Source organism: Lutjanus erythropterus, chromosome 6 (assembly GCF_056507025.1).
Source record: "Lutjanus erythropterus isolate fLutEry1 chromosome 6, fLutEry1.hap2, whole genome shotgun sequence".
Classification (NCBI taxonomy): Eukaryota; Metazoa; Chordata; class Actinopteri; order Lutjaniformes; family Lutjanidae; genus Lutjanus; species Lutjanus erythropterus.
In genome coordinates, this window is record NC_139322.1 from 27,945,391 (window position 1) to 27,973,142 (window position 27,752).

General features: G+C 40.0%; 1 protein-coding gene across 3 annotated transcripts in view; it reads left to right on the forward strand.

The window, feature by feature from the left end:
- The first annotated feature begins 338 nt into the window (after positions 1-338).
- The window catches only part of espn (espin), a 55,973-nt gene continuing 28,559 nt past the window's right edge, over positions 339-27,752 (forward strand). For all 3 annotated transcript variants that reach the window (XM_084721494.1, XM_084721492.1, XM_084721493.1), the window contains exons 1-7: positions 339-1,492; positions 6,273-6,466; positions 16,630-16,816; positions 17,194-17,376; positions 21,457-21,588; positions 22,989-23,244; positions 24,535-24,809. In XM_084721494.1, the coding sequence (XP_084577620.1) occupies positions 1,193-1,492; positions 6,273-6,466; positions 16,630-16,816; positions 17,194-17,376; positions 21,457-21,588; positions 22,989-23,244; positions 24,535-24,809 (1,527 nt within the window). In that variant the 5' untranslated portion in view covers positions 339-1,192. The remainder of the gene's footprint in view (positions 1,493-6,272; positions 6,467-16,629; positions 16,817-17,193; positions 17,377-21,456; positions 21,589-22,988; positions 23,245-24,534; positions 24,810-27,752) is intronic.

Consider the following 27,752-nt stretch of genomic DNA (forward strand, 5'->3'; position numbering starts at 1 on the left):
GAACAAAGTAACTAGGAACAGTGCCAAATAAATAGAAGGAGCAACTATAATGGAGTAGAAGAAACAGATAAAATTTTAACTTTATTAATCCCAAAGGAAATTTGTCTCAGAGATTGCTCCAAAATTACAAACAACAGAAAGTAATAGAGAATTAAATATAAAGTAAAATATAAAATATAAAGTGTTTAAGGAGTAAATGCAAAACAACACTACCTTATAGAAAAACAATATGATGATGATGATGATGATTATTATTATTAATATTAATGTTATTATCATTATTATTATTATTATTATTATTATTATCATTATTTCACCGTGTACCCAGTACCCTGAGCAGTTCAGTTTTGCTGCAGGCCAGCAGATGGACCTCTACAGTGTTCAGACTGAGGGTGTCCAGTGATGCTCTTTGTAAAATTAATGCCGGTGAGCCTGAATGCAAACAGGACTGGGCGTGTGTTCAAAAAGCCCATCGCTGAATTAGTATTTGTCAGTGGGTCTGAACCTGACTGACCCCCACCACCACAGTTGTATAACTTTCGCTGTCGGGCTGTATATATTCGGAGTTTTAAGTAGCCTGTTGTTCGTACTGCCCCTTTAACTTCTGAGCCGATTTTCCAGAAAGCAACAACCTGTAACAGGCTCAGCGATCCTCCCCCTGATGGATTATTTAGCAGGCAGGCGCTCAGTCCCATGTCGCCATCTGCTATAGGAAGAAAAACACTGCGGAATATTCTCCCAGGCACATGATACACGTTAGCACACGGAGTAAACAAACACATTAAATAAAAGTACAAGTTTTACCGAGACACCAGAATCAAACTAAACTCGTGCAACAGGTGTTCAGCATCCTGAGAGGAGAAGACAAGAAGCGGAAAACAGTCACATCGCGGGGAAAACAAAGACAGCAGGTTAGTTTTGTCGCTCGGATAAAGAATGGAGGGCTGAGTTTTATTTCAACATGTAAAACTCACATATGAAGATGTGCGTGAATGGAAAGGGATATTGCTTTTGACCGTCTGGCTCTGTGAAGATGAGGATCGATCACTGAGCTGTCCTACAACATTAATCTGGTGACTGAGATGATCTGAGGCTTTGTACATACGATGTTGACCTCATCCGCACGGTGAACTGATCGGGTTAGACGCAGACAAGCAGAGGACAAGGAGTGGACGTCCAGTCTTCAGCAGTCATGGTGGTGGAGGGGGACAGGACGCTGCTGGCCGCCAGGCAGGGGGACGTGCAGACTCTCAAAGTGCAATTAGCGGCTAAAGCGCTCACGAGCGACGTGAAGGACGTGCTGGGGGCCACACCGGTGCACCACGCAGCCCGGGCGGGGAAACTCACCTGCCTGCGTTTTCTGGTGGAGGAGGCAGGGCTGAAGGGGAACTGCGTGGCGAACAACGGGGCGAGCCCGGCGCATGACGCAGCAGCCACCGGTAACCTGGCCTGCTTACAGTGGCTGCTGACCCAGGGTGGATGTCGGCCAGAGGTGAGTGACGTGAGCTTCAGATGGACACACTGAGGTGTAGCAGACAGTAGCCTAATTCTCTGTTTCCTCTGACCTGGATGCCATTGATCACCATTTTAGCCTGTACTAACCAACCCCCCCCCCCACATCACCTCACCAAGTGGGGTCGAGGTGATGTGGGGTCTATTTGAACCTGTGTCACTGTATTTTATTAAAAAATGTACACACGTGGGATGTTTTCTAACAGCTTCTGAAACATCATGAGACATTAAACCAATAATAATAAAATTCAACAAGTCTAGCAGCTCATATGCACACATTAGTTTCTTCAAATGAGGATTAAGGAGGCATTTGACTCCAAATTCAAAAATACATATTTTTCCTCTTGTCTGTAGTGCTATTTATCATCTAGATTGTTTTGGTGCCAGTTGCAGAGTTTAGGAGATACCAGCTGTAGAGATTGTCTGTCTTCTTTTAAATATAATAGTAGAAGATGGCACTTAGCTTGTAGTAGGGCTGTGCAATATAATATCTCAGTATTTTTGGCCATTTTGTGATATACATCTTGATATACACATTTTAAGTAAAATAACATACATTTTCAAATGGTGCAGACATGTGATTATATTGTTGGTCTGGGCAACAGGAACAAAATCAAATATCACAATATTTCTGACCACATACCTAGTTATTTGATATTTATTAATATTGCAACAATATTGTAGGGATGACTGTTGGTGTTTTCACGAAATATTAACACAGTTTTGATAAACAATCATCAGTAATGTGGATATAATGACTAAGTGGATAAAGCCAAATAAGGGAATAGCTAGAACAGACTGTAAGTTAAGAAAATGACAGTTGTACTGTAATGCAGCCTTTAAAACCAGGAAAAGACAACACTTATGCTGTATCACAATATAACTATCCAAAATTTCAGACAACATCTGGTCTTATCAATATATTATCTCATCCCTCAGCCCTAGCTTGTGGTGCTTAAACCAAAAAACCTTTAAACCACAGGGATAGACACTAATATTTGAAGCTTAACAGGCTAACAAGCCCCTAAATTTGGTGGCCAAACTACATTTTCGGTGGCCCAAATGTAAACTTATGTAAAATAAATAAATAAATACAGAAAAGATTTATAGAAAATTTAGCTTAACAGAGTTTTCCTTATCTGTGACACATTTGTGGCTCACTTTTACCAAGAATTTTGATGTGACGTTTTTTCGATGTGCTGACTCATCAGTTGAAGAAATTGGCATCCCACACAGTACATTATGTCCATAGAGTCTCAGATTCTAGACACTTCCACTCCTGTTTCTATTCATTCCCAAATTTCCATGTCATTTTTCATCGTCAGCCTTGTATTTGTCACTGTGAGGAATGAAAAATAAATAAATACAACTCAACTCAAAAACTCAAAAAACCTAAGCACATGTCACCTGGCAGGCATTTGACAATGTCAGAGTACCCCTCGGAGCTTTGTGACTTTTGTTTTGGTCTCACTTTAAGAAGTTTTAAATCCACTCATTATGGTGCACCGCCTCATGTTCTCATGGTAATGAAGTATGCAAATCAGGATTTGCAAATGTAATATCGTTTATACAGCAAACACACAGTAACTCATGAAGGGCACAGACAGAAATTACATGTGACAGTGTACGGTTTGATAGGACAGTGGGGAATTTGTTTGGTAAGACGGATGGTTAAATGGATTATGGATGTCATAAGGATTAAACCTTATGAGCCTTTATTACCTCATTTCCATGTCCGTGCTGGTAGTAAGATGCAAAGTACCCACACCAGGGAAGGAATGCAGCAGGCAGCGTGAGACAGTCTTAAGGGCTGTCCACACTAAGAATGGTAACTGCAACAATAACTGGAGTAATAACTAGAAATATATTGTTTTAAAAATCATTCTAACTCAAGTGGATTGCTGAGTCTGGACTTAAACTTCATAGTTGTGGTGTGGTGTAGTTATTGTTATTGCTCTTTAGTAATAGAGCTGTACAACACACTTTGGTGTTCTCTGAAGTATAATACTCTCATGTGTCACTAACTTTATATGTGCTGCTGTATTTACCAGCATGTGTGGATGTTATAGTCTGTTATGCCTCAAATTTTAGAAGTATTTCTTTAGTAGACTGTTATTTTTTTTAACAAAATATAATCCAGCAACAAACATTCTATTCCTGCTCATACTATGTAGGGTATGATGCAGGCTACAACAGCATGCTTTAGGTGAGAGAGAGAATACTCTCCAGTCTATCACAGAGAGACTTAATTACTATAAAGTTAAATGGATTATTTTGACTGTAGAAGGAAACCCATGCAGACATGTAGAGACCATGCAAAATTCACACAGAAGCCAGTTAGGTCAGACGTATCCTCAACTCCTTCTTGGTCTGAGGTGAGAGAACTTATGACTAAACTTTTTCATTTCAAGGACCCACAGTAGATGCACATTAGACCAAAGACCCATAGTTTGAGAGGATTTTGTCTTAAGGAATCCCCTCTGGGTAATTTTTAAAATGTTTAATTTTCATAGTCAATCAATGGTCAAACTAGAATCAATATAAATTATAATCAGTCAAAATGGCCACCCCCATTTCTTTTATTACAGTTCCAGCTTCCAAAGAAATGTAATAAAAGTTAAAATATTCAATTCATCCTTTTGCTGGGGACCCGCTCCTACCCATTCAAGGACCCCTATTGGTCTCTGAGACCCAGTTTGAAAACCACTGGATTAAATCACTGTGCTGACGCATAATTATGTCTTCTTCTTCAAAAATGATTTAATCTAACTTGGACTGCTAATTTTCCTTAACTGAACAGTAGTCAGTATTCTAGAAGTACACTAGTTAGGTGAAATATTAATTCATGACACACAAACAATTTAAATGACCATAATAATAAAACAATGAGGCTCTCTCTCCAAATGGCTGCTCTTGCCCGTCTGTCCTTATCCAATGAATGGTGCTGCCAAACAAAACCATGTCAAATGGGGCATGAACTGCTGCCATTATGGGACTAGCAAGGTAAACCAAACCAAATCCTGAGAAAACCTGTGACCTCTAGAGAAATGGTACACAAAACATGCAGTGTTGATGAATTTTTCATCAGTTGAATTCTTGACAGCAATTAAGCAATTAATGATTAACCATCAACATCCATAAAAGTCACAGAGCACAAACAAAAGTACCAAAACGGAGTCAATCAGGCACTCGATCTAACCTTTACTAATCTGTGATTCTAAATTTGAAACACAGTAATAAGAGCGCTAACTTCTATTTAGTGTCTCCAATACTTTGTTCGTCTGCCTGACGGACCACAGAAGAGCAACAAAGAACGTTCCATGCCACCAACTAACTGATAAGATACTTGGCTGACATTTAGTAAAACCTATCAATTACCACTTGCAGTGCAATCTGCTTGATGGATGGTGAATGTTAGCTTCCACTTTTCACTGTTGTGTCATTTGCTTTGTGTTGCAGTAGCACTTTATCTGATGTTAATGATGTTCATTTGTGGCACTCCACTGCCTCAGGCCACAGCTCTCTGTTGATAAGACTTGAGCATCCAGTAGGAGATTTGAGGGAGGTGAGGGGGGAGGCTATCCCCCTCTTTAGCAAAACTCTCCATACCCAGGTAGCAGAGAGTGCAGGGTCAGGGGGTTGTTTTGTTGACTATGTTGGTTTTATCTGGCTGAAGTTTGTGTAGGATCGAATCTGTGGCCCTGACCATGGCTCTGAAATATCAGTAACCGTAACTGTGACTATTTCTCTAAGTTCACATGAATCCCATGAATGGGACTGTTCATGAGTCAGTTCGCTAGTTCATCCATCCCCCTTTATGAAAATTAAGAAAACTCCTGAATGTAGATATAAAGATAGATAGATATAAATACAATTATTTTCTATTTAAAATTTTTTTAATACAAAAAACTTAAGTATGTTGCAAATAAGACACATTTTAAAGGAACATGGAAGCTGTACACTTGTGTCATTTTTATGGTTTGAGTTGGATGACAGGGTTGCAAAACCTATTATCTTTGTGTCTTTTTCACTTTCAAAAAAAGCTTAAAAACTTTTGTCAATAACCACTTCAGTCATGACAGGTATTTGGCTCTAATATCTAGGACCATTCATATTCTCTTTTCTTTTTTGACTCAGCTTATTACACTGTATGTTTGAGTGCATCTGTCAGTCTATGGTGTTTACATGAAGGTTTCTCATGAGGAGAACTGTGTATTTAACATACAAGGTATGTATTTATACAAAAGTTAAGCAAGGACTTATTTCTGAGCTAAAATATGCCTGCAGAATCATTCAAACCTACTGCGTATACAGTCAACACGAAACATGAATTTGAAAACATTGTATGACACATTCATTTCAAATAGCACAGGAAAATATATGATCTGTTCCCTTTCCCTTAATTTCAACAGTGTACACTACAAAATAGTACACAAAAACAGTAACAGTTACATCCTAAAACAAGCTGGGGAGGAGCAGCACCAGCACTAACCAGTCCACATCTTTAACAAGTTGAAAATTTGCTGGAAGGCACTGGCTTCTCAAAGAACAGAGCAATAAAATCCTAATGTGAAATCAGACAAAGACGTGGTTTCTACAGGAACATACAGTGCAGTTTATTTATTTTACAGTTGGTCTTGCTATATTGCCCCATGCTTTTATTTTCATTATAACTGTTTATTTTTAATCAGTAAAATAATGGGAAATTTAATTTCTGAACCCCATATTTCAGCTGTATTCCTCTTGTGTTTGATTGACAGCACCGGGACAGTTCTGGTGCCACCGTCCTCCACCTTGCATCCCGCTTCAGTCACCATGAGGTCACTGAGTGGCTACTGAAGAGTGGGGAGGTGGACCCCGGGGCCACCACCGACACAGGTGCCCTACCTGTTCACTATGCTGCTGCCAAGGGAGACCTGCCCTCTCTCCGACTGTTACTGGGTCACAGCCCAAAGTAAGAGCAACGCGGTTTTATTTTTACAGCGGCCTATAAGCTTCCTTTTTCACAGTCTTCATAATGTGAGCTAACTGTCAATGTGATTTATAAGTTGATTTTTTCTTACTCTTGTCTGAAAGTGATTTAATTTAGCTTGTATGATTTAAGGTGATTTTTTTGTGTTCAGGGAATCCTAATCATTTACCATGTATTCTCTAAGAGCAGGCTGGGTGTCATTGATTGTGTGCCTAAAATACACAGCACTCAACATTAATTCTGCAAGATTTTAATGTCCACAAGCATCCATATAACTGATCAGTGCTAAAATCCGTTAGTCTTTACGAGTTACTTTCATTCATCACCTCCCTATTAGTCTCATCCTCTGTGGTTAGTCACTGTTGCAATGATTCAAAGACATTTCACTGTACTTCTGTTACTGAAACTGTGAATTTCAAAATGGAAACTAAAATCTGAGGTTGTTTCTTAGCTCAAAAAACAGGACAGTTGTTAAGTGTTTAACATATAACACACAATATGACAAAGTTATATAAAAATAAATGTGTTATACCTAGTCCATCTCATCTACTACTCATTTTCTCCCTCTCCTTGTGTCTTTGACCTGGTGCCCTTCAACACCTCTTCACCTGTGAAGACTGCAGCACAAATTTGATTTTAAATGAGCATTTGAATGTAGAGACCTTATTTTTGTAGGCTCTCATAACTTTTCTCCCACTGTTTGTAACTGAGACATGGTGCAGACTGTTCAGATTCAGATTTCAGACACTTTAGTAGTCTGACATTGATAAATGATCCAGCTGATTTCAAAGGTCAACAAGTGAACTCATTTCTTTTCAGATGTTTACCAAACACATCAGCTGGAGTTGCGGTCAGTAGCACTTTTGGGCTCCTACTGTGGGTAGTATGTACAGTGCCAACTGGCACTGGTGGGCAAGAAATTTGTACTTTGCTTTTCTGATAATGGTGGAGCAATCTGCATTCTTTGTTTTCAAATCTCATTTAGGAAAAAAACCTCTTATAGGTTTAACCTTCCCAAAACACTGCACACTACCACACCATGTGCTGCTTATGTAATATATGTAGAATTATCTCCATAATGATGACACACGTCTGTACAGCTGTATGAGAGCCATTTCAACAATCATCACTGTATGTGATCCAGTTGTTTCGTTACCAACCTGCACAGTCAATAGCTAAATAGAGAATACAATCATTGTCAATATCGATTAACCTGCCTACTATTCTCCCAATGAATTGTTTGGTCTAGAAAATGTAAGAAAATTGTGTCCATCACAACAGAGAGAGCACAAGATGACATCATCTTGTTTTGTCTGACACACAGTCCAAAATCCTCAAATATTCAGTATTTGACATTGTAGTATTGAGGGAAAAGGCGCATTAAAAAGCTGCTAGGTCAGATTCAGTAAAAACATAACCTCACTGAGTCACCAGATGAGATATGAGGAAAATGTGCAGCATTTGCATTGTGAACTGCAGTTTTGATGAATAGTGTCTTATAGAGTATATGTAGGTATATTCAGTCATAACTACACATTATTGTGGTTTAAGTCCAGAGCATTAATCAATGGAAAAGTACTTGAACAGCACTAGAACAGTGACTGGAGTTCACAGTGTGAGGGGCAGAGGGAAAGCTTCATGTTATGACACTTAATCTTTCTAGTAATTGTCTGATTGTGTGGTTTACATATTCTTATGTAGCTATATTGCAACACTATATGCAAATGTATTTAAGTGACATGTGCAGTGAATGAACAGGGTGGATCCAGTGACGTGCATGGGGGGCATCTCAGTAGCATGTTGGTTGGTTGATTGATTGATTGATTCCTCCCTACAGACAGTATTCAACAACTTTAATTAGTTGTTTCCATCAGTGATAGTTGTTCACGAACAGATCCCCCGCAGAAACGTTAAGTAGGCGTGACTACTGGCCTTGTTTGGTTTGTTCAGCATTATTGATAGCAACACCTGTTGGGTTATAAAAGAATAAAAAAGGAAAATGGGGAGATAACTGTTGAGCTAATAGATGTTCTTTGTGCTGGTGTCTAATCCAACTACCAACAGTGCCCGCTAACTGCCGTCATAAAGAAATGTAAGGAATTTACAACTTAGTCTTTAAGCTAAATAGCCTTATCTGTTGAACTGCTTTGACTTTGATAACCTGAGCAGGATGAGCAGCTTGTCCAGGAACTAACCTTGTGCTCTGCACCTCCAATATTGTCCGGTTGCACCCCAGACAGGTGCATAGCTGCTGAAAATTTAATGAGTCTCAGGGACATGGTAGCTCCCTGATAGCTGGGCCCCATTCACTCTTCTCCACCACCACTCCCACTGTTGCTGTTTACCTCCATCTCCACGGCGACACACGGTAGCACCAACCAGCGATAAGATAATGAGGAAAACAAATCCGTTTGAATAGACGGGCTGCTTTCTAGTCACTGGCCTCAGGCATTGTTTATAATGGTACTTTGCAGAAGAGAGATAGCATTCTTGTTCCAGGTTTTATTACGACCTGCAAATTTGTATTAACGAGTTTTAAGAGGTAACTGGAAGGCTCAGAGTTTGTGCTACTTGAAAAATGACAAGGACAACACGACCCCCTCTGTTACATCATCACTTTAGTAACTGGCAGCCTATAGACAGTACAACATAATGAGAGCGTTGCTGTACAGAGCCAATAATACATACACTAACAGGTAATAAACTACATATGAAGTCTTTTGTCGCATTTTTCTGTCTGCAGCAGTACTCTAAACCAATGAATTTAAGTTTTTATTTCTCTCAGTGCCCATTCAGCAGAATTGGGACCAAGTTATTGTTTTAGAAGTCACAAGTAAGTCTCAAGTCTTTGCACTCATGTTGTAAGTCCGAAACCTTGAGTGTTGGGTCCTACAGAGGTCATTGAGTTTCCGGCCTCATTGATTTACAGAGCTACTAACTTTTGTTAAGCATTTGCTCACTAACTATGCTGATTTTGGCCTCTTCATATGTTTTGCATACTGCCATTCATTTTTGTACTAACCACATTTTAGTTTTTGCTATGCAAATAAAATTATCTTTAGTATGATTTTTTTCCAAGTGGCACTCAGTAGTAATAAAACATTAGGTCTTCATGTCCTCCTCTGCAACTTGACTGGATGCTGTAGGATTGGTTCAAACAAAGTGGATCTACTTGCTGGAAATTAATAGCAATAATTTTAGTTGGTTCAGGAAATGAAGGGAAACAAACTGATTTGTGGCACCTTTTTATTTTAAATTACAGACTTCTTAATCTTTGGCCTTAGGGGATGGCAGGAAGTGTTTTTAAGTGAAAAGGCTCAAGTAAAAATAATGTCACAAGTCATTACTGTTAAAGTCCAAATCAAGTTGCAAGTGTTTTTTGATTTGATCCAAGTTCAGCATAATGTTTGAGTCTGATTCAAATTCAATTTATTAACACCTCTGCCACTGAGATGGTTGCACATATTTTTTATGGTACCTTTGGTACTGTATTTGGATAAAAGTATTACAAATGTGAATAAACAAATGACTCTTTTTTTGAATGGCATTTCCACAAGTAAAAGTCCTCTGAAGTGAAGACAAGTATTTGGGAGACTGTCTGCCATGTTGTACTCATTAAGCAATCACAGTCTTTTTGTGTTACCATTGGCACAGCACAGATGCTGCATTGTTTCTCTGCATTTTAGCGTTTGTTAGATTTATAAGCGACATCTGAATTGGTAGCTCGTTTGCTCGTCCATCCCAGAGAACCATAACCAACGGGCTCATGTGCTGTGTCCCTGCTGATAGCCTTGGTACACAAAACAGTGGATGAATAAGAGAGAGGGTGAGAGAGGCTACAGACAGGTTATGCAAGCAATTAGTGCAGATTAAGATCTTTGGACAAACCATAATTCCAACATGCAGTTGAGAAGGGTAGACCTCTGCATGAGGATATTCAACTTAAGTTGGAAACGCACAAGGCCGATTCACTGATCATCTATTTTCTTCTTTAGTCTTATAGTTTTCTGTCATTCCTCATTTATAGAGGAGTTGCTCAAACAGCAATATGTATTGTATGACTGGTTCATCCAGACTAGCATAAAATAAATTTATACTGACATTCATTTCCTTACCCTAAAAAAAAAACAAAAAACAAAGATTTTGTTCTAAAGTGAGGCAGTTCATTCTGTATCCACATATCTGCTGTGGCAGCAAGGCAAAGGTTCAGTGCATGTATAGATAAGAAAGGACAGAAAAGTAAAGACAGTTTGATATATTAATTAAGATGGCAGATAAAGTGATAGATAAAACAGAGTATTTTCTCAGGACAGGAGTACCCTCCCTACTTCTTAATTTTTCATTTGTGTTGTTAAGGGTAGAGGAAATTTTGCATGGGCCCCTAAAGTCAGCCTGTTGCTTATTGTGTATAGATGTAGCAGCTCACAAAAGAGGTTCAATTATGGTCTTCCAATCTTTGAATTATGTAGCTGTTAGTTCTAATGTTAGGTGGCATTCAACGTTTAGACATGGAGAGTAAGGGGTAAATAGGTGAGTAGTTTTCACTCAGCCAAAGGCTGCGCTGCACTTATTTCCTTCAGCACTAATCTTCTTAATAACTTCTTGGTACAAGTTGGACAAAACCCCCTTTCTGTTCTCTTTTACAACAAGAGGTTTAGGCTGAGAAAATGCAATGTAGCGTGCCTTTTTCAGATGCTTTTGGGCCAAGGGCCCACAGTATTACAACTGTAAACCAAAACCTTTGACCTGCAATTCTTCAAATGAAGGACTACATGCTCCTCTGCAGGTTTCAAACCCCCTAGATAAACTGGTGAATGCATGGGTATTGATGTGAACACAAGGTTGTTTTATCTAGTTTTGATTATATGTAGCTTGAATGGAAAATACACCCTAAACCCCTGGTGCATTTCTAAAATGGATTTACCATAAATGTTGATCTTAAATATGACTCAAGCAGAAAACCAGGTATAAATAGTTATCTTAAAACTTTACTTTGACATGGAAATGATCTTAATCTCTCACATCTCTTACAAGCAACACACTCCCAAGCAATGTGTTTGGCTTCTCCTGTCAGTCCAGAACCTTTACTTTTCTTTTGTTCATGCTATTCCAGACTAATCCCTCATTTGTGTTGCATTATATCAGGAGAAATCACTGACTGTAAGATGCAGTAGGATTTTATGTTAATTTGAGATTTATAGATCACAGGTGCTTAAGTAACAAATTTTCCTGTAGTTGTTGGAATCTGCTGTCAACAAGCTGTAGCTTCCAAAAGAAGACATGGATAAGAGCTGTGTATTATGTAATCAGTCTGTTTGCATGATGAAAACTGTACACAAGAAACTTAAGTCAAATAGCTAAATAAGGTGCGAAAATTCTCCCACAACACCCTTCATTATTTAGACAGGAAAAGCCACTGAGAGGCTAACAAGCCTTTATCAGGCACGAAGACCATTAGTGTGACATCAATTACTTTGCAAGTAATGAAGATAACCTTGGTCTTTGTTACCGTGTACATGGGGGGAAGGGAGAGGGTGGTGTATAGACAATTACTGAGGTGAATTACTCATCAGAGCTGAACTGGAAATATATCAAATGTCTGCTACTTTAGAGTGTTTTTTTTCCTCCTTTGAGTGACAGTGTGACTGACGACGTAGCGCCCCGTGTGCCACTTGTTAGCTCTTGTCGTCACACAAGGCTAACCACTTTCTTAGCTCTTTGAAATCTACACCCGTTCTCCAAAAGCACCTTCTTTAGTGGCGTGTTCAGGCCTCTTCACTTTGGAGAGTTCTGACAAAGGCAGTGTATCCTTACCTTACCTGGCCTCAAATACACTCAACTCTGTTACTCTCAGGACATTTGTGGTTAGGATTAATGACAAATGTAAGCTGCTCTCCAGAATGGACCCCAGCGAGCAGGTGAACTTCAGCCCACTTTGGTTACATTCATGAATTATTAAACCGTCTACCCACTTCCTGATGACAGAACCACAGATTACATCCCCGTTTTATTCTGAAATATTTAAGATGTGCTTGTTTAAACTTGGAACTTTTCCCCTCAGTCACCCAGACTTCCATTGTTTGTTCCAACATTGTTTATTCTAACATTTTTCCTGAAAGATAAGCCTCAAACATAGCACATGTGCTTGGTACGCCTACATTTTCCACAGAAGTTGCTATTTTAACAATGTGCATCTCTTTTCTGGCTGAGGATAGGAGTTCATTGAGATTAATAAACAGACACATCCTTGCATGTTATGTTGTTTGAATGTGGGGTCTTTGCTAAACAGAGTTTTGGCCTCGAGCCACATCCTTTTGAGGGAAAGTTTGGCAGGGTCATGTTTGTGTCTACAGGATCCACTCGTCCACTTAAGCCCAGCCTCTCATTTCCCTCACCTCCTCTCTCCTCCTCTTCACCTACCCAGTCTGTCTCGGCCACTGGCGCAACCCTTCGTTAAGCAAAGCAAGTGGGGCAAAGCCAGTGGAGTGATAATCCTCTTAGGAGACTCATTGCTCATTTGTCAGTGTCCAAATAAAGCTCAACCTTATGGGATTTAGTGGGGAAGCACTCGTTCATTCCCTGACATCCCGCTGTGACTGAAAAGATCTGGGACGAGGAGGGATGTGGGTGTTGAGTGAGCTTTTGCATGGGAGGTGGGGCCAAAGGCCTTTAGAAATGAAGGGGAGCGGGATTTGGCTCAGCGTCGCTGCTGTCTGCTCTCAAAATAGCCGTATGTTGACACTGATGAAGGGATGTTTTCCTGTCACAGTTACCTGTTGACTTCAGACTACACTTAGCTACAGATCCACCCTCACAGATAAATCTAACAACACCAAAACATTTGTGTTTCTGCCGTCAGACAACTGAAAGAGTAACAATGATTTCATTGCAGAATCTGAAGAGCACACAATTTGTGTACTGGCTTATTATGAATGAATATTTTAAATGAATTGAGGTTTATGAATGTAGACAGGTCCCAGTTCTAGGCTAAGTAGACAAACCGCCGTTCCTGTGGTGACACATCACTTATAAACTTGTGTACAGCACTGTAATATTTGTAAAGATTTTCACTTTTTAAGCAATTTTGCCAAGAAATCTGCCCAGCAAATCACCTAGAACCAGTTATATGTTGAAATTACTAAAATGGTCACATATCTTTGAAATAAAGGTTATAGCCTTAATTTTGAAATGAAAATTTCATAATTTGTCTCAGGCATCTGTGACCTAAAGGTTAGAGAAGCAACTTTGTGACCAGAAGGTCGTCTGTTCAATCCCCCCGACCGCCAGGATCAAGGCTATCGCTGAGGTGCCTTTAAGCAAAGCCCTTAAAAGGAAAATTTGGTATACAGGCTACACATTTTTATAACTGGAGAATGTAAGAATCACTTTAGGCGTACAATGATAAATGAAAATGATTTCATATATTATTTAATTCTCAAACTGAGGGTCAAGCCCCCTGGGAGGTCGCAGAGCTACTTCAGGATGGGTGCGGATGATCAGAGGAGAAATATAGAGTGAAACAAAGTTGAATGAGAATTAATTATATAGGGGAAATAAACAAACAAGTGTTTGCTGATGCTATCATGCTATCATGGGGAGGCTATGCTTTCTTTGGCTTCTGAAGGGGGGCATGCCAGAAAAAGTCTGGGAACCACGGGTGACAGAAACACTCATCTAGTATGCTGTATGTGCAGGAAGAACAACAGATTTTACAGCAGCAAAAAAATTATTTTGGTTAATATAGGCAGCACTGAGAATTTAGCGCTTATGCAATAAATTGTTGACTATATGTCCCGTCAACACTGACTGGACACCTACCTGAAAAGTGACAAATTTTCCCTTTAACTCTAGCTGCTCCAGTGGAGCTGCTAAGTAGATCAGATTGTAATTGTAGAGGGCAGCTTCTGGGCGTGAATAAGTGTAACTGAGTGAATGTGATCAAGGAGTTCCTGCAAAGGAGATGCTTCCTCTCAGTGAAACAAATAAAGGTTCACAAAAAAACAAATTTAGACCAGTTTTAAGAGATGACAGGTGTCTTTTCTGGGCTGTGCTGTTATAGATGCTCCAACATAAATTGAGGTTGAAACAAGAAGTAAAAGCTGCAAGTCTCTGCTCCAAATCGAGTTTACTTTCCTAAATCTGCATCATTACTTAGTCCTCATATTTTGTTTGCATTCTGAGCAGCTCGCAGACAGGAGACTGAACAGTGGCCACTAAAGACTGAATCTCTTATCTCTTACTAACGTGGTACTATGTTTCCCCACTGAATTTCCATTTTTACAGTATCATGTGTTTCTTATTTTTAAATGATGAATTGCTTCTAACTACAAGGTAAGAAATCATGTAGCAATCATGAGCTCATAAGTAATTTCATGCAAGTAATTCACTGTGGTTGCAAGATGACATCATTTCTCAAAGCCCGTTATATCCGGTTCAGCCTCGTGTTTAGACACTGAATAACTTGCACATTTACATAGAGGATCTTCAGCCGTCAGGGAGTTTGACAGCTGACTGTGATTAGTGTCTCTGCTTTCATTGTCAGTGTAAATGTGTTCGGTTCCACTCGATCACCGCAGTAAAGGCAGCGGCGCTTGAGACTGCAACACATAAATCAGCTGCCAGATTTGTCTATGTAACTCTTCCTCACCCTGTCAACGAAAAAGATTTTTCCAGTCTGCATCTCGAGGTGGAAAAATTGCAAGAACTGAATTCTGGTGAAACACAGAACGTATTGCATTTTGAACAGAATTCGTTATTTTCTATTAAGGAATTAAATTAGCAATTTTCACAGTAAGCACAAATTGTCCTTATAGATCAAGTTACGTAAGTTCGTGAATTTGACTGTTTCTAGGCACAACAGAGGTGTTTTGTTTTGTTTTTTTGACAGGGTCTGCGTAATGGTTTTGCATTCAATTCAAATGTCACATTGTCATTTGAAACCAAAGCTCTCCTCTTTCATCGGTGAGGCCTGAAAAAACGATTGCTGCAAATAATCAATGCTTTAATTCTACTGTATTAGTAATATTAAATCATTTTCACCAAATCGTTTGCTTCTGTGTGCTAAGCCTTTTGAGATAGATTTGAGGCAGCAGTGGTTGTGGACATGAGTCAGTGAAACCATTGAGTCAACGTTTGTACCACAATACTATAACCTGAATCCATCCAACAGCTGAGATCCCAGTGAGCTGTAAACCTCACTGATGCAGACCTAGGTGTCATTATTGGTGAATAATTAACTCTTCCTCTGTTTCTGAACAACCAGTGATGAAAGAAGGACAGGCAGACAAATAAAACCACCATGATAGAAATTATTTACTGCAGGGGTGTCAAACTCATTTTAGTTCAGGAGCAACATACAGCCCAATTTAATATCAAGTGGGCCAGACCAGCAAAACCACTGCATAATAACCTACAAATAACAACGCCTCCAAATGTTCCTGTTCTGTCTTAGTGAAAAGATTTTAAAAAATCACAACTAATGAACCATTCATTACAAAATAGATGATGAACAACCTGAGGTGTCTTGAGAAAATGAACTGCAATTGCAACAGTATCTCAGTTTTTCTACATTCTGTCAGTCCACTGCCATTACATAGTTTGGAAGTGAACAACAATATTGTACTTTCTTTATGATTTCTATAACTGGTTGAGATCTAAAAAAGCTTTTCATTTTCAAAACATTTCTGCTCCTGTGTAGTTATGTAGGCAGTCAAGAAATCAAGAAAAAGGTGAAGTTTTAAGTTATGCAGTCTTACAAACCATTTACTGATCAAAATTTTGGCAGTTCCTTAGCAACAGCTGCTGATTGACAAGATTTTGAAAATGTTCAATATTTTTTAGTATGTACATTTTTTTTCATTCATTATCAATAAGCAGTTATTCTAGAAGAGTCACAGGGGGCTGGAGTCCATCATAGCAGACACTGGTCAAGAATTGTTTGTTGTTTTTTTTGTTGTTTTTTTTTTCACATAACTTTATTCTAGTCTGGACTTAATGACTACCCCAATTTCTTGTACTTAGTGTAAAGTCATCTAGTGGGCCAGATTATACCCTTTGAAGGGCTGGTTCTGGTCTGCCAGCCATACTTTAAAACCTCTGATTTACTATATTTACTCACATTTACTTACTGTTTATTTTCACTACAGTGTTGTCAACTCCCAAACTAAGAATGGTGCCACGCCGCTCTACCTGGCCTGCCAGGAGGGTCATCTGGAGGTCGTCCAATACCTGGTCAAGGATTGTGGGGCGGATCCGAGCATCAGAGCCAATGACGGGATGACACCTTTGCATGCTGCGGCCCAGATGGGCCACAACACAGTCATCACATGGCTGGTACGTTGGAATATCTGGCCACATCAATCATATTTTGCAAATAAATAAATTGATTTATTACTTGGTCCACAGGACATACTTTACTTTTTAAAAAACTAAATCAACTCTGTATTTTATATACAAAATCACTCTTCGATTACACCAAAAGACCTTTGTTGCATCATTATTTAAAACTAACTTTGTCTAAAATCTTTTTTTGTAAAGAACTGTCTAGAAAGCATATATGTGAAATTTAACATGCTACCTTTACTGCTTTATAATTTTGACTAAAAAAATGTTCCCTGACCAGGTTCTTATTTACTTTTTCCCCACAAGCAGCTTCCATTAATTCTTCCTGTTTTAGCAGATGACTGTAACTTGTGTCCTCTCTGCTTTAGATGAGTTTTACAGAGATCAGCCTGACAGACAGGGATGGGGATGGGGCCACAGCCATGCATTTTGCAGCCAGTCGGGGCCACGCGAAGGTGCTCAGCTGGCTGCTGTTACACGGTGGAGAGATCGTCACTGACAACTGGGGAGGGACCCCGCTTCATGACGCTGCGGAGAACGGTGAACTGGAGGTGTGTGTTTATGTCTTATAATGACCGGTGTAATGTAAGCAAATATCGTTCTCCTCAAACCAACCAAATTCCAAAAGTGAAATTAGACATTTTACCTTGCAGAACACAGGACCTGCTGGTCTGCAACTGCCTTGATCGGTTAGTTAATTAATGTGGCTACGCCTGCGTTGACAACTCGCATTGCCAATCACGTGACATACCTCACTCGAGATAGTACATACCAAACACAGCCTTTCAATCTGGCGGTCCATTTAAACTACTAAACCTCCCATTTCCCCCTCTGCCTGCATGCATTGCTGCCTGTTCATTCATCGTCTCAGCGTATTGGTAATCGGCTATTATTGCTCATATGATTGTCATCTTACCTGCTGTTGGTTGATTTGGATAACCTGCATCTGCGTCGGAGCTCGCGCACGGGCCGCAAACGACCTGCTGAATGTCCTGAACACCGCGTCCTGCAGAACTTTACACCTGTGGCTTTATTCCACCCGGCCTCGGCCACGAGGAGCTCTTCAGTTACCTCCAGATTCAAGGAAACTCCGCCACGCTTATCCCAAAGAAACGGGGAAGCTCCAGCGAGAGCAAGCCGCTTCCCAAGCAGTCTCCCCACGCAGCTTCTCCCACACCTGCAGTTTCCCCTAAAAGGCCGACACGAACACAACCCGGTACCTCCGCCGAGTCCGCCTTCCTGTCCCCTCTTCTCGAGTCAACATCGACACTCACCACCATGGATGCAAACTAAGTCCTTTGAATCAACGCCAACTTTTGTGCCGGAATGCAAACAATCCGGGTCACCGTCTGCAACGTTTGAAACGGGCCAAGACGCGCCGCTGCTGCCGACGTCACAACCCAGAGGCCTCTGGGAACTGTAGTTCCAATTCCACCATGGGTTCTCGGGTCCTGCCCTCTGCAGCTGCAATTCTGTTTTCCTGGGGGATCAAATTTTAACAGGTAATCTGTTCCGTTATTATTCCATATGTTAACTAAAGAAGGGGACAAAGAAATATTACTGTCTGATGTACTGATATTACATCACTAGTTTACTGGGGAAATATGAGTAAATAATAATCTTGTCAACTTTCTGTTATGCAGGTCCTAATCTGCAACCAGAGGTGGATGTAACCATAACCAAATACTCAAATTACTGTAATTAAGTAGTTTTTTGGGGGTACTTGTACTTTTATGAGTAGATTTTCAAGTCTGTACTTTTACGCATACTTAAGTATGCATCACAAGATATAATCTACTATTTTTATTATTTTCAACTATTGGTTCAGGAAAACACACAAAATCTGCAGCCCTAGCTTGGAGAGGTGACAGTGACATCAATGGTTAAAAGTAACCAATACTCTGCAACTGCAGCTTTAGCCTTTGTATCTTTGTCACCTTGCCAAAGGCATTACGCTGGATTCTGTACATTTGCAACTTCCCTTTGTCTTTCAGCTTTAGGATGAAATCTTAGTGGTTGTATTTCCCTCATTGCTGACAGTTCAGCATCTCCAGTTAAAGCTTTTCAGGAGTAAGGTGTCTTTCAGAACAGGCAGGCATAGGCCCTTCCTCATGCCTAAAATTTCCTGTTATAGCTCTCAGTAGTTTGCTATGCAGGCATCTTTAGCACAGGGCAAGCATTCATATCACCCTCACTAGTACTGGTTAATTCTGTAAACCTAAAAGACACTGGTCTTAGACAAAGGCTGTTGCCGTCTGTGGTTATGGCCTCTGCATGGCATGTGTGTTTTAGGATTCTGTCCTTCGTTAGGGATGTGCGTGATTAGTCAGCTACAAAATTGAACGTCACCACCCTTGCTAATCGGCATCACTGTCGTTAGCCACACTGTGGGGCAGGTTGGCAGCTGATGCTGGCAACGATTAGACTGCTTCTTGATATTCCACTGGTGTTTAGTTGGTGTCCAGCTCAAATTAAGATTGTTTCTCACCATACTGACATTATGCTGGAAGCAGTTCTGTTGATGGCTTCTATGGGTTATGCAAGTTTGGTGACTACAGTTTCTCTCCTTTAACCCTCACCATGATCTCACCTACTCAGATTTACTGTAGAAGAGCACTTGTACTCAGTTGCCTCAAACACTTAAGGTCTGACAGATCTTGCCAAGGCACTCAGTTATCTTTGCAAAGCCTAACACCACTCTCTGTCCTTTATTTTCCATGATGAAATTCCTCCGTCATCGATCCCTAACGCTTCTGTTGGCATACCCTTTTCTTCGCTGATGGTGGCAAACCCATGACAAGACTATAGTTCTCATCAAGCTGTGTGATCGCTGCCTGAGCTGCATCCTACCCTGAGTGCTATTCCCCTTCACTCCCTAAGAATTGGCACAGCTACAGCTTCTGCAATCCACCTGCTACATCAACCCTGACGTCCATGGGCCACTGGTCATCCTCTGCTTACCTGCTACTCCAGACTCCAAATGACTTTTGACTGCACAGGCTCTTGAGTCTTGCTCCCCCTAACCATCAAACCATTGTATTTGCTCAATACCTAAAATATCTTGCATATCAGGTGGTTGCTAGGTATAGCGTATTCATCCATCTCTGCGTTTGTTGGGGGGAATAGCCATACATACCAGTCTCTCTAAGTAGTATATTCCCTTTCAAGCCGTGGTGCTCATCAGGAATTGCCTCTAGGTGGCTGATCAGCCCCACACATAGCAGTTTCATGGATGGCCATGAAAGCTGGTGCCTAGGCCATCACTTAGAAAATCCTCACATTAGTAGCATCAGGCTTGATTCATGTTCTGCTGCTGAATAAACATTCTAAAATGTGTGTTGTCTGACTGAAATGTTATTGTGTGACTTTGATGTGTTGAAAAGATAGTTTGATTCACTGGAGTAATACAACAACACTAACAAACTAACTGATCAAGGCAGTAAATGACGAGCAACTCCTGTGTTCAATGAGAAAAAATGACTGATTTTGCTAAGGAAGTCTGGTGGCTTTGAAGAGAGCAGTAATCGGCTTATATAACATTCATTTCCTGTCAGAAAAGGTTGTCTGATGGAAAAGTATAGCAGTGAAAATATTCAAAATATAGTGTACACTTAAACTGATACAGATTTTTTTAGATGGACTTATTTTAAATGACTAAAATAAGATTTGTTGCTGACCCTGTCCACAACAGTACATTGCTTCTCTAAACTGGAGACATGCTGACTGCCATCTACTGTAGCTAATGCACTGACTATTGATAGGTAGTTATCTTCCAAGAGTCAAATAATACAGTGCGAATTTAATATAGTGGCATGTGAATATTGGAATATAAAGGCTTTCTGAGGAAAGATTTGGTGTTTGATGTCAGAGTTGTTCATAATCCAGTGGTGGAGTGATTTTGTGCAGAATGTTGGCTGTCCTGATCCTTTCTAAATAGTAATGGCAATGCGAGCAATAACAGAGATGACGTAGCCTAACAACAATTACATGTAAATGATATTCATCCAAGTTATGTAGGAGCTGTTTAATTCTTGATGGTCACAAATGCCACTTGAACCATCTGTTTTGAATGAATGGCCTCAAGCTCTCCACCACTCTAACCTACTACTTTGACTAACATTTTGTTGTATCCAAGTCAAGTCAGGTCTGTCAGCTGTTTCTGTCAAAGCTTGGGGTTTTACATATATAGAAAATTGCAATTTTTGTCTGACATCTGCAAGAAGGGTTTGAATGAACTTGACCTGAACTCAAATGACATTGACTCAAACCCTGACTTACAGGGTTTTGAAACTATAAAACCATTATTAAGAAGCTAATGAGTCAATATGGCAACACAAAGCGCTCTCAGTGTGAGAACAATAAGCTCAGCCTGGCTTCCACCTGGCTCAGGTCAGATGCTTTTAACTGTTTAAGTTTCTTTTGATCACGAACACAAATGCTTTGTGTTAGACAGGAAGAGGAAGATTTCCCCCATCAGTGGGAAACCGCTTAAGTAAAACACATCAAAACTTTTCTCTTAACTTTTTTACACTGTTTTCCACATAACTAATTATCTGCAAGTTTTTGGTGACACTGACCCTGTTATTTTCTCCATCTTATTCATATCTGACCTGTGTCCTGTCACTCTCCAGTGCTGTCAGATCCTTGTGGTCAATGGGGTGGACCTGGGCATCAGAGACCAGGACGGCTTCACAGCAGCAGACCTGGCTGAATACAACGGCCACTCCCAGTGTGCCAAGTATCTGCGCACTGTGGAGAACATGGTAAGAGACACAGCTGTGCCTAACACGTGTTGCTGACATGCAGCATGACCTCTGACATCCCCAAACCAAGAGGCAACTTACCAGTGAGGATCAAAGTATTTTAATCTACACAAACTTTGAATCCTGACTACAAAAGGAATCAAAACATAAATAATAATAAGTGGAGACTTCCTTTCTCATATTTTCACTGTTTTTGTGAAGTCTGGACTTTTTCATCTTTTTCAGTCCTCTAAAAATTCTCTAAATGAAACAATCCAACAAAGTAGTATCACTCTTTTTGGTTGAATTGTTCAAAATTTACACCCACGCAAAGACCATAATGTGGGACGGGGTGACAGGGGGTCAAGTGCACTTTTCCTCATTTTAAAGGGTCAAGAACCTTGAACACTGGGAACCTCAAATTTGCGTGCTGCATTGTTTTTGTGTGACAAGTTATTCTACAATATCTCAGACACTGCAGGTTTGGTTCATACATTTGATTTTATATTTTCTAATAATACTTAATAATTCCAAATTTAATTTATTTTAATAATTTAATTGGCAAAACATAATTACATTTAATTTTAATTATCTTCGGCACTCCTCCATGAAAAATTATTTTATCTTTGACTTATTTATTTACCCATTTAATGTACATAATTTTGTTTTTCTTTTTAGTAGCAAAAAGGGGACTACAACCAGCATCTCATTATACAACCCTGTGTTGTAAAATGATAAATAATTGAACCTTGTAATCTTGTAATTGTTGCACAGTTGGCCCCCTAGAGCTAAAATGCAACCTTGAAATACACCAGACCATGGATATTGCAACAAATAAACAGCTGTTTCTGAGCCAACGCGTCCCTTGACTGACATCAGTTTATCGCTGCTAATTACAAGATCTGTTAACACTTGACATACAGTGGCTTTCACAGCTTCAACCCACTGAAATTCCCCAGTGGCCAGAGGAATAATAACTCCTCCACACTGTGGGAAACATATTTGCCCCCTCTTGTGTTATTCCCATCAGAGACATTCAGCCAACAGAGTGCTCCGCTGTGGGAAAAGCAGAGGGCCCCAGAGCCTCTCTGATCAGCTGTGAGATGTTTCATTAGTGTGCAGTAATTAATGCTGTTCTCCTCACGTAAGTCATCAGAGACTGAGAGGTGGGATTTAAGAACTCATGAATGAACAAGAACATGATTCATATTAACAATTAATTTATCTGTATTGTGTCAGTGACACTGTATCATTTTATATCTGAATAAAATGACATTGTAAAAATAAGCAATTACTTAAGAATTACTCAGTAAATAAATGGTTTTATTGTTTTTTTATTGTGGAAATTATAACCACATATTGAACAGTTCAGTGAAACAGACATATTGATGCTTATGTCTATTAACTGTGTCCTCTGACAGAGTGTGGAGCACCGTGTTTTGTCCCGGGACCCCTCAACGGACCTTGAGTACAAGCAGCCAGACTCGGGCCTCTCGTCCCCAAACACCACCATGCCCCCCGCCAACCAGGCAGCACACTTTGACATCAGTTCACCATCCAGCTCCCTGTCCAACTACGACTCAGCCAACTCCAGCCAGTCCAGCACCGGGGAGAAAAGGAGCAGCTTAACAACTTCACGAGGCCCGCCTGCTCAGCTGAACACAGTCGCACACGCAGGTCTGCAACCCATATAGTAAAAATAATCAACTTTTCACACTTAAGACCAGAATTTTCTTCTCTGACATTAACCAACAAGGTGACTATAAATACCTCAATGAGCATTTTTCTATTGAAAAGACATTTGCAAAACAAACATGGTCACCAGTAAAAAGCTGTTCTTATAATCAATCAAATATTTGAAGTTGATTGATCGTTCACATTTATCCCATATTTCACAAGGATTTGCTGTGACTGCAGAGAGTGCCTGCATGAAAGTCCTGTATTTAACCCGCTCATAATATATAATATGTTCCAAAGCATATTTTTTTTAATAGTTGAAGTTTGTAACTAACATGCCTAAGTATTTGGCATTAGTCTGCAGCAAGAAGCACAGTTTATTATTTTTGTTACATACAGAACTTAATATTGTAATAATGTCATTATTACAATATTACAAATTCCTATTGTGATAATGGCCTTATTACAATAGAGGAGTTGGTTCCAAAAAGTGGTTTGGTTACCAAAGATCAGATGTACAATAAACCACAGTAATACACTTGAAAGAAGTGCAAGAAGACAACAAAATGGGGCAATACAACAAATTAATTTCAGCATCTCAAAAAGAGGCACCTGGTTTAGTGTGAGGAGAGCTCAATAGCTATAGTGAGAACAAACCACTAATATTTCTCAACATTTTGTCATAACAAATAGGCCTTTAGAGAAATAGCTTTACACTAATCAGTATTGTCTCTCTTTCAACCTACAATTGAACAAATCATCAGAAATATTAAACAAATTTGTGTTTTGTTTTAGCCAGTTGAAAAGAGGGCAAAAAGAGACATTCAGACCTAACATCAACCAATTTTCAACTAGAAATCACTGTTGAAATCCCACTTGGTGCTTACTGGCATAGTTTTTATGATATTTTTCAACCAATTAATTCCAACAATCATTTAGCCATAAATTCTCATCTGTAATTTCTTTTACGTACAACATTTCAGAAATGTTGGAATCCTCTGCTTATTTACTCAAGTGGAACTACAATCATGTTGTAGTTTGTTGTTCTGTCACAGGTGCGTGGCATACAGGTGCTGCACCCTAGTGGCCTGTGTGCAAACATTTTGTTTTGGATGGAGAGGTAGACCATCTAAGAGTTATTCATGTTTCTCATTCATGTTTGAATGGTTTTTTTTTTAAGAAAAACAGAGTAAATCTTGAAAGGTTTACTTGATGTTTTGTTTTGGTCATTGAAACCAGCAGTACTCTTGTGAGAAACTCAATAAGTGCCTACATGTGTCTTTGTCACAGGTGCATCAGAGTCTGCCATTTCGGACATGCAGGCGTATATGGACATGCTAAACCCAGACATTGGCTCGGACATGCCCAAGAAAAATGAGATACCTGCTGATGCTCCCTCCAACCCTCCGCCACCACCAGCCTATCCACCTCCACCTCCTCCACAGACTCCCCCGGTGCCCCCTCCACCCCCAAGCTACCCGCCACCGCAGCCCCCTAAAGAGCCATCTTCAGCAGAGTTCCTGAAGGTGAAAAGCAACTTGCGGCACGTGGAGAACAAGAAGGAGGTACGTAATGAAGTCAAAAACTGAAGCCTCGGCTTTCCTCATCTCTAACGAATTCCTGTCAATTACATTTTTATTGGATTTATTCCATTGCTTGTGTTTGTCCATCAAACAGTTTCACTGTGCAGAAATAGTGCTCTGGTTTATTGAAATTTAAGACAAGAAAATATATGATGATGATATGTAACAAGCATTAAGAAGAACAATGGGGTTGTGTGAGATAAATTGGCCACTAGCCTCCATTTTCCCATGTGTCTAATCAGTTGGGCTATAGCTCTTATGTAACAATGTGCCTTGTCTGAGTGCCCACAATGCTGTTATTGTATTAGCATGGCTAACGAGGCTAACAAAGATGCTCATTACTGTGGCAGGTCCTCTGGGTTGGCACACACAATGGTTGTTGTGATGGGTTTGATCTTAATTTCCAGTAATTAATCTGGCTTCAGATCACTCAGAAGTATGTTTAAAGAGCAGACGAGGAGCAGCAATTAATATTGGCGTCAACATTAGTTTCAGCGCGGCTTCTGGTGGTCCAGCTCTGCTGTGAAATTACTTTAAAAAAGGTTGTGAAGATGTTATTCTAATTGAAGTGTAATTGAGGCGCTCAGAGAACATTGTAATTACGACAAAGATAACCAAGAGAGATGAGAGATCACTTTCAACTGTTAACAAATAATTAAATTATAATAAATAGTATTTGCAAAGTAATATTAGTAAAGCTGTCATTTATGTTATTTTACCATTAGTTCATCTAATATAAAATAAAAATTATATTTCGCATCATAGCTTATAGGAGACGATAACAATTACATCCTTATTACATTAGTAAATAGTTTAATTGTTGCAGACATAACAAAAACATCTAAAACAATGTTAATTATAGCATTACTAATAGTCAGCATTATTATCATTTCACTTGTTATTAACAGTGAAACAACTATTAACTAATGCTCATATATTCTGTATAGGTGGTCCAGTTTCATACACACTGTGAGCCTGTGCAGTACTCGTTGTCAGGTAGCTACCAATATGGCAAGGCTACTTAAGTGTGGGTTTAGTAGCCCTACTCAAACTACTATCATGATTACAGAAGAAACCAGAAATACAAAAGGCAGACAATGAAGAAACAAAAATTTGGGAGTGAATAAAAGGAAGAGTGTAAGTGACTACAATATGACACATCTTAGGATGTAGTGCGGCGTGTGCTGTCAGTTTCCTTAACTAGTCAAGAAGTTGAGGTTTTTTTTATCAGATACAATTCTTTAAAGAAACGTCACATCGCAGTTCATGGGAGAAGTAAATAACATAAGTATGTTATGTGATCTTGTTAAGTTTATCAAATTTTGGGGCTTGTGTGGCTTGTGTGGCCATTGTTTAAAAACACTAGCATTTATAGATGTAGTAATTCTCAGATGACACCATCCTGATCGGCCTATTTAAAAGTGATCGGTGTTTTACTGTTTCATGTAAAACCAGAGATGCAGTGTCAAGTCACAGAGCTGCAGAAGCATCTGATTTGCAGGAAAAATTAATTATTCAGACAGAAAGACTGAGGCTGTGTGTATGGATTTGCTATACAAGGTCAGTTATTGTTAGTTAGTATGAAGTCCACAGGAAGCACTCATGTCCTGTCTCTAGGGTGAGCTCTGTGTGCGTTTGTGTGCGCACGCATGCGCCATCAGCCATGTGGGGGAGAGTTTTTAATTAGTGCCACCCCCTCTCCTCTCCTCTCCTCTCCTCTCCTCTCCTTTCCTCTCCTCTCCTCTCCTCTCTCCACCCACTCACCCTGGGCTGGTACCCAGGTGACCAGCCCGGGGCGCGCCCTCATTAACAATTTAACAAAAGCCAGTGCTTGGAACACTTGCACACATGCATGCACACACACACACACATACAAACACACACACACACACACACACATACAAACACACACAATTAAGATCAGCGTGTACCATATACATCGGGAAAAACAATCTACCTTGGGCGCCATAGTAACAGGGAACAGTAACCTCATCCAGGGACACAGCCTATCAAATGGAGCAATCTCACAACCTGTAGACGGATTACAGGCCAGTGTGCAGGAAACAGTGGAGGAAACCTGTGGAATGGAGTTGTAAGTGTAGTTTCAGGTATGCTTGTTTTTACAGCCTGTCCCTGCTGCTGCTTCTCTCACCTCATTTGTCTGTATTTGCTTTGACTGAAGTCAAATGTTTCGTGCGACACGAAACATTTGCCTCCCACATGTTTTTTATCCTCTAAACCTACTGTAGTCCCTTCTGGAAACTTAGACTTTGAGATCAGACTTGCGATTAGTAGATATTCTGACCTTTTTTTTGCTAATTCAGGGCAATGAAGGCTTGAATATTCTAATTCTGCTAAAGCCTGGGCGATTTGAGTGCAGTTGGCCATGTTGAGGGCAGCACCTGGGTCTCTCTGTTTTGCATAAGAGGCAGTGGACAGGGTTTGGGAGTGGTTGGTTTGTGGGCTGGTGGTGACATCATTACCACCACTGTGGCCAGCCTGATAGGTTATTGATGAGGCCTGTGGGTAAAGTGAGAGGGCAGGTAGAGTGACAGGCGTAGCACTGAGCAGAGAGGAGGTGACGCTCTGGATTTGGTGACAGCTACTCTCTGTGCTCCGCTGGGTTTTGTGGATGAGGCTCTGTGTAAACCGGAGGAGAGGATTCTTAACGCTAAGGTAAGGTGTTAAGAGGAGTAAGAAAGCTTTTTTTTTTACCAAAGAAAAAAGTGATGTAATGTAGAAGTATGGGCTGGAGACAAAGAGTAAAGATTTAACAAGTTGTTTTGCGTATTTCCTCCAGGCTTTCAAGCTGTTTGTGCTGCTGTGTGGTTCTATATTTAATTAGTTAGTTTTCTTATATTACATGTTGCATCTGTTGTCGTGTTTTGTGTACTTTCCTTTCCCTTTCTGTTATAATAGATTATT